Genomic DNA, 12,976 nt, shown 5'->3' on the forward strand with positions numbered 1-12,976 from the left:
TTCAACCATTCCCTGGAATTTATAAGGTTAAAGGGCAATTTATCAAATGTTCAAGATATTAAGGGGAATAAACAGAACCAATAGGGAGAAACTGTTTCTGTTAATTAAGAGTCCAGGTCTAGGACCAGCTCAGAAACAGGTCTTTAAGACCATCTTGCTCCTGTAAAGAACTATCCAATTAATGTAACTCCTCTGCCCCTTCTCCATTGCTGTACAAAGTTTCCTCTTCCAGTATTTCCCAACTACCTCTTGGAAGTTATTATTGAATTAGTTTCCTCCAGCCTTTTAGCTTGCGCATTTCAGACTATCGTACCATATTGTGTATACCCTAGGATATTTCAAGAGTATAATCAGGGAATGCTTCCACAATAATGTTGTAGAAATTTGGGACTTCCATCCATAACCTGCAGTTGATGCAATGTCAGTTGTTAATTCTAACTCTGAGATTGATAGACTTTTGTTACCCTAAGGGATATAACAGAAATAGATACATGGAGCTTGGTCACAGCTCAGCCATGAGGTCATTCAATGGAACAAGAAGCTTAAGCAGCTAAATGGCCTATTCCTGTTTATATGTTCCTAAAACACATGGTAAGCATTATACATCTACACAGAAACCAAAATTGTGATTGAATTAAGTGACTGCAATCATTTATATAGTGTAACTGAAATTATAAGTGTGTTAAAATAAAAGAGCTTTATTTTTATCGCGTGATTTTATTAATCAATGTATATCAACATTAGGTTCTGATCCATGATTCCATGGCACAATAAGAAAAGTACAAATTCATTCCTATTACCGTATATACTCGAGTAAAAGTCGATCTCATATCAAAGTTAACCGCCTATTTCTGGCCAAAAAATCTGGAATTTTCCATATATCTTATGTAAAGGTTGACCCTAACTCTTCACAGATAACAGATGAAACTTTGTGAGTCATGATATTATCCTGTACGTAAATGTTACGATGAGGAAATGAATCTTTTTGTGCTATTACGTGATTTTATGTAAATTTCACACCAATTTGACATGAAAGTTTAAGATGCATCAGGTCAGAGTCAGGTGACAACAAACCTCGTGGAATACCTAGTTGAGATTTTGAAATTTCTCCATCATTTTATGTAAAAATGCCTTCCAGAAAAAAACGAAAGGTATATAGTAGCATTTAAACTGAAAGTTATTGAAGTTGCAGAGAAGACAAATAACTGTATAGCAGCAAGAGAATATTGTGTTTCAGAGAACCTTGTGAGAGACTGGAGAAAGAAATCGAACCAACTTCAGACAATGCTAAAATGAGTAGTTTTGAACGCTAAACACAGGTAAACTTTGCAAGTAGCCACAGTTGAAGAAAAATGTTGCCGAATGGGAACTTGAAAATCATCAAAATGGAAAATATAATTGTTGTGAAGCTTTCTGAATCCATGCATGAAATGAATCAAAGAAGGATGGAGTTTCAGATATTAGGGCAAGTGTTAGATGGTGCTCAAGGTCCATGAGAAGGCATGACTTAATACTTTGGCAGAGAACTAACACTGCACAAAAGCTGCCTGCTGAACTAGAAGATAAGATATTACAGTTTCACCAGCTTGTAATCAGAAATCGACAGAAGGAAGGCTACAAGTTATCATGCATTGGAAACATGGACAATCGGGCTTCTGCTAATGATTCAGTATTTGGACTGTAGCATGAATTTCAGCCCCTCAAAAGTAGTATCCATGTTATAGTTGACCCCATAAATTTACCTTTAAAAAAAGTCTAAAAAATTCGACTTTTACATGGTGTATATGGTATACAATGGAAAAATACTTTATCACAATATAGAAACACGCATTTTAAGTATACACATGCTTTATTTTATTATAGGTGGTTTCATAAGTTTCAATGGTTCATGGAGGGTCCAAGGAATTTTGGCAATGTCTCGTTCTCTGGGAGATTACCCTCTTAAAAACCTCAAAGTCGTAATCTCTGACCCTGATATTCTGTCTTTTGACCTGGATAAACTACAACCACAGTTCATGATATTGGCCTCAGATGGTCTCTGGGATGCTTTCAGCAATGAAGAAGCTGTGAGATTCATCAAAGAACGTCTTGACGAGCCACACTTCGGTGCAAAGAGCATTGTTCTGCAGTCTTTCTACAGAGGATGTCCTGATAACATAACTGTAATGGTGGTAAAATTCAGAAACAACAGTAAGACAGAAGACCAGTGAATGACATTGAGCACGGGGGCAAGGTTCTTCAAGTAATGCTGTGCAAATGTTAGCAATGTGTGTGATAATAATAGTAAAGGTCATGATATTTACATCCGAATGGTCAGTGCTAGACGGCTTGTAGAATTGGACAAACCAAGTAGCTGCACATTCATTTTAACTGACTGAGGTCAAAGTATCATCCTTTTTATCTATAATCATTTTCAAATCTCTTCTAATATTTCTATTATATGTAATACAATGCACAGTGCAAATCTTATGCTACAATACTAAACTAATTGTGATCAACAGTTTTATAAAGAATAGCCAATTTAAGCAATAAAGCAAAAACTAATTAACATTTAGGATCCCTGTTGCTGATTCAGTGGTTTTCATAATCAGTAGAACAGCTACTGAGCAGACATTCATTGAATTGAAAAAATGTGAATAAATTTAACTAACATCGACAGAAGAAGAATTCTTGTTAAAAAGTGTATGAAAAGGAAAATAAATATGCATAATTTACAGCGTAAATTCTTAGGCACATAGTATATGAACAGTTGACATGTAACAAAGATTTAGTTATTTGGAGTTGCCCCTCTTTATAGTTTTCTCCTGGCACAGACACTATGAGTTACTGAATCTTTTCTATCGCTAGGATGATAGGTTGGTATAACTTCTCAGTGGTCTTCATCTTGCTGCTTTATGATCAGCTGATAATGGTCAATAGCTTCTGGGTTAAAAAAAAGTCTATATACATTGTGCCAACTAAACCCTGTCTACACAGTTACCAAATTCAAGCATTTTCTACAGTCTACAGTAATGATTTTCAATTAACAGAAGTTAATATAATGGAAGACATAAAATTTGCAGCCAATTTGACATTAACTCCTTTTGCACTTTTGCAAAAAGTCAAAATTACCCCCACGTGTGCTCTGCCTATCTTTACACTATAAATATTTGAAGTGGCTTTCTCAGACATTAGTGAATTATGCATGATCAGTCATACCAACCTCACATTTTAAATTAAAGATTTCTTTTTTCTCAGTAAGACTGACAGATCATTGTCAATCAATCACAATTCTACTTTTCATTAGCATGTTTGCCAAAGTGGCAAGTTTGGAATTAATCAGATCCAATCCAATTTTTCTTAGCTGTATGTAGGACATAGACTATAAAGAGCTCGGCATTGTGCTAGTCAACTCTTGTAATCCTATTCTCTGGTGAGGGTCAACTTTGTTGTATGCAGATGGTGCATTCCACTTCACAAGATGTAACTAGTTAAACAGTCAGTGAAAAGTTAAATTAGGATTCAGATTTGCATCCCTCTTTACTGCTAGGGCTAAGGGATTAATTTTATATGAACAAGAAATTGGTTTCATTGTTATGTCTACGCAGTCAGTGTTGTGACAAAGTAGTTACTCAGTGACTTGGCACGGTGGCTCAGTGGTTAGCACTGCTGCCTCACAGCACTCGGGTCCCAAGTTCGATTCCAGCCTCGAGTGACTGTCTATGTGGAGTTTGCATGTGCTCTCCGTGTCTGTGTGGGTTGCCTCTGGGTGCTCCAGTTTCCTCCCACAGTCCAAAGATGTGCAGATCAGGTGAATTGGCCATGTTAAATTGCCCATAATATTAGGTGCATTAGTCAGAGGGTCGGTGTAGACTTGTGGGGCCGAAGGACCTGTTTCCACACTGTAGGAAATCTAATCAAAACTTCAGAAGCAATCTGCCATAAATTATTTTAAAAGTATCAAATATTCCACTGAAAAAAATCAACCTAACATTGAACAAATATCAAACTTGACATGTTGATTTAATAATAAACAATGTAAGATTTAATGAGAACAAGAATACATAACAATTAAACTGACTACTTCATTTATCAATGGTCCACAGAATACCTATCCCAAGTTTTAAATTCTTACATGTATCATCTACTGATTATTATGTCAGAATCATATACTTTAAATAAAGCAAAACAGACATATATCTCGACAGGAGGTATCTTAGCCAGTGCTAATTATGATACAGTACAAATGTATAAAACAAGTATTGAGTATTAGAATTAGAATGAGTTTTATCATCATGTGTACTCAAGTACAGGAGTACGGTGAAAAGTGTATAAAGTCACAATTCCTGATGCCATCTTAAGTACAAAGGTATCTAGGTAAAAAATCTTGGTTAAAACAAAATTATACTGATGAATAATGAGGAAACAGTTCAGTTTTCTGCTACCTCAAAAGAACATGAACTTTCTTAGTAAAGTAATATGGTAGTCACATTTTGAGTAGCATAGATATGTAGGTTTATACTATAAATGCAAGGAAGGAAGCGTATCATTAATCAAGTATCTTCTGAATGCTCAATGTCTTACACCTTACAATAATGATTTACATGATAATGATACATGATATACATTCTATTAAACTACAAAGTAGAGCTTCTATTCAATCAGCTTGGTTTTGCTATTAAAAGACTAATTTAAGATAAACAGAAATTGTGCATTCCTAATACTGGCTGAATGAACTCGGAATCAAAATGCGGTTATCTATTCATTGCAGCAATTTTCAAGGCTTATTAGGATTGTGTTTAGAAGTCATCAATGAAATAGCTTTACTAAAAAACAATAGTAATAATAGGGCTATTTTTCATTCACTTCTTCAGGTAAAAAGTAGATGTGAGTATGAATAATTGCTAAATGTCTTGATTATATTTTTATTAAAATTAGTAGTTTTTCCTCCTAATTTAATACTAACTGATCCATCTCAAGATGGCAAAATGAATATACATAATCATTATTAAATTTACATCAAAATAGATGTAACATTCGTATCCCATAGTAGCTTGTAGTATGTACAAAATTTGAATGCTGAAATGAATGTATGATGAGTGGACTTGTCCAGCTTTGCCCACAAACTCATTCAGTAAGCTTAACAAAACTAAACTTTGAAGATTGTACAGTGAAGCAATATGTCGCTTTTGGTCCGCTGTTCCTAAAAATGTTGGCTGAATTAATTCTAATTGTACAATTGATTTTTAACAATTCCCAAAGAAATCATTTTTACATCTGTTCATAGGAGTGTAGGAGAATGTAGGAATTGTAACATACAATATTGGACGTCTTCTAAAAGTATGAAGTATTGTTATGCAAATAAACTTTGGGAATTTCTTAGTTTATGAACAAGGATGAAAAAGCAGACATGCATGAAAAGTAACAGTTGATTTATTATCCATGGCCTCAGCGTTCCCACCCATCTGAGTAATTAGAATTGCTTTCAAAAGCAGAGAGAAATTCGAGATGAACTTGTTTAGGGCTCACAGAGGTAATGAGCACTATTATCTAGCTACAGTGGTTATTTCAAAGATGATTATTTTACGAATGATAGATCTGATGTGGGTAATGATAATGGACAAGATTGTCAGGAAATTTCTGAGGCACCAATGCAAGTGGAGAAGAATCTCTGTTTGTCCTTGCTCAATTTTCGAGACTATTTCTGAAAGTCAGGGGAGGATATTGTGTGCTAAAGGCACTGTACATAATAAAGGCTATGGGGCCTGATAACATTCCAGTGTAGTACTGAAGACTTGTGCTGCAGAAATATCTGCACCCCTAAGCAAACTGCTCCCAGTACAGCTATAACACTGGCATTTACCTGAAACTGGACAATTGTCCAGCTTTGTCCCATGCACAAAAAATCAGGAGAATAATCAACCCAGTAAATTGCTGTCCTATTAGAATATATATATAATCATTAGCAAATTGATGAGGTGTGTTTAGCAATGTTCAGTTTGGGTTTTATCAAGGTCCTTAGTTCCTGACCACATTTCACTTATGATCCAAAATAAGCTCCAGAATTCAGGTGTGAGTGTAGCATCAAGGAGTTATCAGAAAACTAACGTCATTGGAAATCAGGGGGAAAGCCTTCCACGAGTTGTAATCAAATCTATCATAAGGGAAGGTGGTTCTGGCTGTTGAGGGTCTATCACCTCAGTCTCAGGACATTCCTATAGGAATTTCTTTGGGTAGTCTCTAGGCCCAACCATCTTTAGCTGTTTCATCAAAGACTTTCCTTCCACCAAAAACTCAGAAATGGAGGTGTTCACTGATGATTGAACAATGTCCAGTACTATTCTCAACTCCTTAAATATTGCAGCCCTTTTTGTGCAAATGCAGCAAGACCTGGACAATGTTCAGGCTTCGGCCGATAAGTGGTAAATAATACAGATGTCAGGCACCTGTCAGGCAATTACCATCTCCAACAAAAGCAAATCTAACCACCTCCCTTTGATATTTCTAGGTATTACCATTGTTGAATCCCCTTTTATCAACAACTAGTGAGTTACCATTGACAAGAAACTGAACAGGATCAGCCAAGTAAATGTCTACAAGAACTGATCAGAGGGAGTTTTGCAGGAAGTAACTCACCTGCTAACTCCCTAATGCCTGGCCGACATCCAAAGCATAGATTAGAAATGTGATGGAATTCTCTCCACTTGACTGGGCAGTGTAACTCTAATAACACCTGGGAAGCTCAACACTACCCAGGATAAAACAGCCTGAGTTTGATTGGCATCCCATCCATCAATTTAAATATTTACTCCTTTCACTATCAATGTACAGTGTGTGGCATAAGAGGCACTACAACAACTCAACAAGGTTCCTTCCAGAGCAGCTTCCAAACCTGTGATTTCTACTACCTCTATGGACAAGGGCAGCTGATGCATGGGAACAACACCTCCTGTAAATTCCCTCCCATGGGGTGGCATAGTGGTTCAGTGGCCAGCACTGCTGCCTCACAGCGCCAGGGATCTGGGTTCAATTCAAGCCTCAGGCAACTATCAATGTGGAGTTTGCACATTCTCCCAGTGTCTGCTCCGGTTTCCTCCAAAAATCCAAAGATGTGCAGGTTAGGTGAATTAGCATACTAAATTGCCCATAGTGTTCAGTGATTTGTAGGTTAGGTGTATTAGTCAGGGGTAAATCTGGAACAACTGGAGAGGGGAATGGGTTTGGGTGGCTATTCAGAGGGTCGGTGTGGAGTTGTTGGGCCAAATGGCCTGTAGATTTTCTATGAGGAAGTTACACACCATCCTGATTGAAACCAAATTACTGTTTCCTAGGTCAATATCCAGCATTCCTTCCTAACAGCACTGATGGTGTTGCTACAAAATATGGATTGCAGGAATTCAAAGGTTAGCTCATCACCACATTCTCAGGGGTAGTTATTGGCAAAAAAATACTTATCCAGCCAGCAACCTATGAATATTGTTTTTATTGCACAGCTGAGAGGAATCATTGATGTCTAGACTGGCAAAGGTAATGATCCAATTTGATCTATCTTTCCAAGGTACAGCACATTCCTTGGAAAGGCCCAAATTGGCCAAAACACATTTTTTAAATACGCTACTTCAACTGGAGTTAAAGTGACCAGCAGTGATGGCTCCAAAATCCTACGGGGTTTTCAGGTGGGAAATCAGAAGGATTACTCTTCTGTTGTAGAATTCTAACATAATCAGAATCTAACACCCAACTGTTCACTGTGAGCTCTCTAGCATCCAGAAATTTAAGATCAGAGTGTTACGGAGTAAGAGCATTGATTATTTTCAGAGTGTTCTTACTAAAAGCATTAATGTAGTAACCCATACTTGGTATATCATGGTAAAGAAAGGATTAGTAAGAGAAACTATGGGATGTCATCTGGAAAGTTCAAGATTTATAGTAAATACCCAAGGCAATGTTTCACAGCTACATCATATGGTACAGAAGCAAAGACTGAGGAAAGTCAGATTTACTTGGGAGACTGTGACTGATGTCTTAGCAGGGTATATGATAGTGGAAACCTCTCCCCAGTGCCAGTCACTAATCTCCAAGTAATTTGAAGCCAAAGTTACTGCAAGTTACAACTGGAAGCTCAAAGCCTCGGTAGCAACAGTACAGCTTTTAACAATTATTCTTCTGTGTGAAAACCTTGAAGAGCTAAACATCTGCTTTGATGTTGCTATCTCAGTATTGGATATCCTGCTCCCAATATCAAACACCATTCTAATGTCATTCAGGAAGACAATAGCAACTCAGTGGGCACAATTTTAACTTAGTGAGGAGATGAGTTTTGACTGAGTTAAAATTTTGCTCATTTGCTTCTGCTCCTGTGGCCAGGACTTGAAAGCAAACCTACTTGATTTCAGCAGGAACATGCAACATGCTAGATCTGAATCAATTGGCCTGTCAATATCATTACCAATTCCTTACTTGGATGTTGTCTTTGCACATCCTCATTAGAGTCACATTTTCTGAATTGTATCAATTTGCACTACTCCCTATTTTAAATACCATTTGTGTCTGTTGATACACGGCTATGTGGTGCTCCTTTAATGTGATCAGTGGCTGAGTAAATTCTCCTTAATCTGTGAAAATAGCAGATGGTAAAAAAATTGGTATCCAACTAGATTCACCATTTGCACAGTGCATTGTATTTACATTATTACATGCTGAAACAGTGTCTGTACAATGTTTAAAAAGTATTATATGACACATACAGTATCACATTAGGATATGTATGCGTTCATGTTTATATTTCAATCTTCATAGACTCAAACCTTTCCACAATTTTATAGAGCATATTCCATCAGTTATGTTATCCAATTTCTTTCCAAATAGTATGTGCTGCGCCCTTATTCTTTAAATGTAAATTCATTCAGATCTTGTCACATGATATAGGCATAGCGATTTGTCTTCACCTATGCGTGATAAGCATTACTAGGATAGAGTGCAGGGAAGAAAATCAGGCAGGGATGGTTGCATGCCGATAACAGAGACTGCCTAATTCTTTGCAAAACTGGTATCTGCCCTCATGGACACATGTTCCACTCCACCTACATTTTCTTTCTAAGCTTCACTCAGATAGTGCATAGACAGTAAAAATCTAAGTTTCCCCTATACTTTTCAAACTGCTTCCCAACCAACAGACGAGAAATAAGTATCAACTCAAATTGTGCACCATTCTATGATTCTATGGCATCTCTATGATAGGATGGGATTTAGACTTCACACACACTTATGCCATATTATGTCCTTTAACATAAAGAATGTGTGAGTAAGACAGATTCAAAATAATAAAAATGGGTTATTTTCCTTGTTTATTGCCACTGTGAGATGGGATGCCAGCATAACAATTTTAAAACTTCTGTCCTAAATCAAAGCACTCTGATTTGTAACGTCATACATTAATTGGATTTGGGGATGGACATACTGCATGACAAAGAGAATACATTTAACATCAAGGGTGCATTAGTCAGTGCATTTTCATGGCTGAAAATATAATATCCTAAGCCCAGAAGCTTCTGAATAGAAGAACAGTTGGGTCTTCCTATATTTTTATCAACTTGTTCTAATTTTGTTGATATTGTTGCCTTATTTTAAATCCAATTTTATTTATTGTTTAAAAAGTACTTTTGTTTAATGAATCTGAACATGGAGTCTAGGATAAATATGGTTAAAATGTACAATAATTTCTTGTTTTAGGTTCTGAAGACCTGCATGGCTCTATATTTGTCTCTAGGAGACAGTACAGACTGCAAGTAATGAATCTAACATGGTGTTTTGGATGTAAAGAAACCATATTGTCTTAGTTTCGTACTGGGCAACAAAGTATCATCTTTTGTATGCTTAAATTGTACAGTACTTAATTCCAGGACATGAATTACATTACAAAAGTTAATGGCGAGATAGAACTGGTGAAATGATTATGTATAAATACTAACTATATGTAAAACACTGTGATGATAAACATCAGAAAGTGTCAAACTACTGAAAATGTGGGCAAGCAGTTGTATTGTGCAAACAATAAAATAAAAATATGGATTTCTAATTTTGACCCGAAGGAATCATTTCTGTGACAGATATTTGTGGAGATAAAGAGAATGATTATTTTAATTGAAGGTATGTCATTGCTCCACTTGCACAAATTCATGTTTTCTGCAATCACCCCTCAGAGGTGATTGATTGATTTTAGGTCCCTGAGTGAAAAATTAAAATATCCTCTTTCCTTGTGCTTCCCTTCTGTGTAACAGAATTGCTACTTCTGGTTGGACAGCTTCCTAGGTGTTCCATCAAATTTCACACAGTCTTCCACCACCCTCTCCCAGTCAGTCCTTGACACATTCTCCTGGTATATCACCTTGCTGGAACAAATTGGAAATGAATATATCCTCTGTTACACAATTGGTTGATTTTTGACTCAGCTTTTTTTTAAACTATATTCAGCACTTTCCAAACTAATTCGCATTAAGTGGGGAGAAAGAAAATAGGAAGAACAGACCTTGGTTGAATCCTACTATGTGGGCTCAGTCCAAATTATAGTCACAGAGTCATAGAGACATTTAGCACGGATTCAGACCCTTCAGTCCAACTCGTCCATGCCAACCAGATATCCTAAATAAACCTAGTCCCATTTGCCAGCATTTGACGCATAGCCCTCTAGATCCTTCATTTTCATATACCCATCCAGATGCCTTTTAATGTTGTAATTGTACTAGCCTCCACCACTTCCTCTGGCAGCTCATTCCATACACACACCACCCTCTATGTGAAAAGGTTGCCCCTTTTAAACCTTTCCCCTTATAAGTCTTTTCCCTCTCACCTTAAACATATGTCCTCCAGTTTTAGATTCCCCGACCGTGAGGAAAAGACCTTGTCTAGCATCCTATCCATATCCATCATGATTTATAAACCTCTATAAGGTCACCCCTCAGCCTCCGACGCTCCAGGGAAAATAGCACCAGTCTATTCAGCCTCTCTCTGGAGCTCAAACTGACCAATCCTGGTAACATCCTTATAATTTTTTTTTTCTGAACCCTTTCAAGTTTTACAACATCCTATAACAGGGAGACCAGAATTGAATGCAATAACAACCTAACTAATATCCTGTACAGCCACAACATGACCTCCCAACTGCTATATTCAATGTATTGACCAATAAAGGAAAGCACACCAAACGCCTTCCTCACTATCCTATCTATTTGTGACTCCACCTTCAAGGAAATATGAACCTGCACTCCAAGGTCTCTTTGTTCAGCAACACTCCCCAGGACCTTACCATTAAGTGTATAGGTCCTGCCCTGAATTGCCTTTCCAAAATTTAGAACTTCACGTTTATCTAAATTAAACTCGATCTGCCCTACCATAACCACCCTATTGCTCTTATAGATAATTGAGATCTATTAACAAATTTGTTTCTCAATTTCCTGCTGACAATTTGGGAGTTTATATTACAATCCTAATAAAGTAATCATCTTTTTCTTATTTCTCAGTTCCACTCAAATAACTTGCCTGGACATATTTCCAGGAATATTCTCCCTAAATATAGCCGTAGTGTATCGCTAATCAAAAATGCCACTCCCCCTCCTCTCTTGCCCACCCCCCCCCCATCTTTCCTATAGCATCCATACCCTGTAACATTACACTGCTAGTCGATCCATCCCTGAGCCACATTCTGTAATTGCTATGATACTCCAGTCACATGTTCCCAACCATAGTTTATCTGCCTTACCTGTTAGGCCTATTGCATTGAAATAAATGCAGTTTACCTTATCAGTCCTACCTCGTTCTCTAACTTGTTCCTGACTGCCCTGACTTACTCCTTTTCCCAACTGTACCAGTCTCAAACTGTTTTCTTTCCTTGTTTCAAGTTTTCTGAAGGGATTTCTGTTACAAGGTCTATCTTATCAAATTCATTCCATTAACTACCCACCACCATGCCGTGGTGTCCCTCAAGGCTTACTCCATGCATCATTCCCAGAACAACTTGCCACTCAGTGGAGATCCACCAAAAGACCAGCATTCCTTCTGGCTGTGCCACTTTTATAAGGTTACTGTATACCCAGACAAGCACTGACATTACAAATATGCCCTGCCTAGTCAAGGATAGATTGTTAACAGTTCAGAAAAGGGGAAAATGGCACCATGATTCTCCAGTAGGGATCTGGAGGTCCTGGTCAAATTGGAGGACCAATAGAGAAGGTCACAACACCAGACCATGGCAGACCGGTCCGAGGTTGTTACAATCCAGCTGTTCTGCAAGAATGTGAATGGCCTTCTCTTGCTGCCTGAGTTTCAGTGCCACACTCTTAGCTGCCTCAAACTCACTCTACCACTCCACCCAACTCAGTCTCATTCATGCACATCACCTGTAACCACTAGCTATGACACCTTCTATCTCTTGTGACTTGCATCTACAGCCAGCATCTCCTCCACCTCGACAGAGAAATACCTGGCTCTGCTAAAAGCCACCTGCTGGACTTCTGGGGTTGAGAGTCAAGATTAGAGAGGTGAGTCAGGATATGAAGGGCTTTTGCCCAAAACGTCAATTTTCCTGCTCCTCGGATGCTGCCTGACCTGCTGTGCTTTTCTAGCACCACGCTAATCTAGACTCTCATCTCCAGTATCTGCAGTCTTCACTTTCACCTTCTGGGGATGAGAGTTCTGAGGCCTCAGAGAAAACAACAGCAAGGCTGCCTCTTAAACTCTCCACAACTTCCTCCAGTTCAGATACTGATACCTTGGTGGGAATGTTAAGCTTCTAGAATTTGGGACCGCAATCAAGTGAACATCTCACAGTGACAGCTCCACGACTGGCTGACGAAGAAATGCCCCAAGCCACTGGCATTCAGGGGACTATCAGAGACCAGGTACCTGCTCAGTCCCAGGCAGGAGAGGACCAAGGGGTGTAAGCAATCAGGAGCTTTATCCACATGCACTGGGAGGAACTGAAATAGCAGAAATGGGACAC

General features: G+C 38.0%; 1 protein-coding gene across 1 annotated transcript in view; it reads left to right on the top strand.

Annotated features, from left to right (window-relative positions):
• The window catches only part of ppm1lb (protein phosphatase, Mg2+/Mn2+ dependent, 1Lb), a 173,914-nt gene extending 163,857 nt beyond the window's left edge, over positions 1–10,057 (top strand). Inside the window, exon 4 of the mRNA XM_072572708.1 lies at positions 1,864–10,057. Coding sequence (XP_072428809.1) covers positions 1,864–2,210 — 347 coding nt within the window. The 3' untranslated portion in view covers positions 2,211–10,057. The remainder of the gene's footprint in view (positions 1–1,863) is intronic.
• The last annotated feature ends 2,919 nt before the right edge of the window (positions 10,058–12,976 follow it).

The sequence above is a fragment of the Chiloscyllium punctatum genome, chromosome 6 (assembly GCF_047496795.1).
Source record: "Chiloscyllium punctatum isolate Juve2018m chromosome 6, sChiPun1.3, whole genome shotgun sequence".
NCBI classification, from domain to species: domain Eukaryota; kingdom Metazoa; phylum Chordata; class Chondrichthyes; order Orectolobiformes; family Hemiscylliidae; genus Chiloscyllium; species Chiloscyllium punctatum.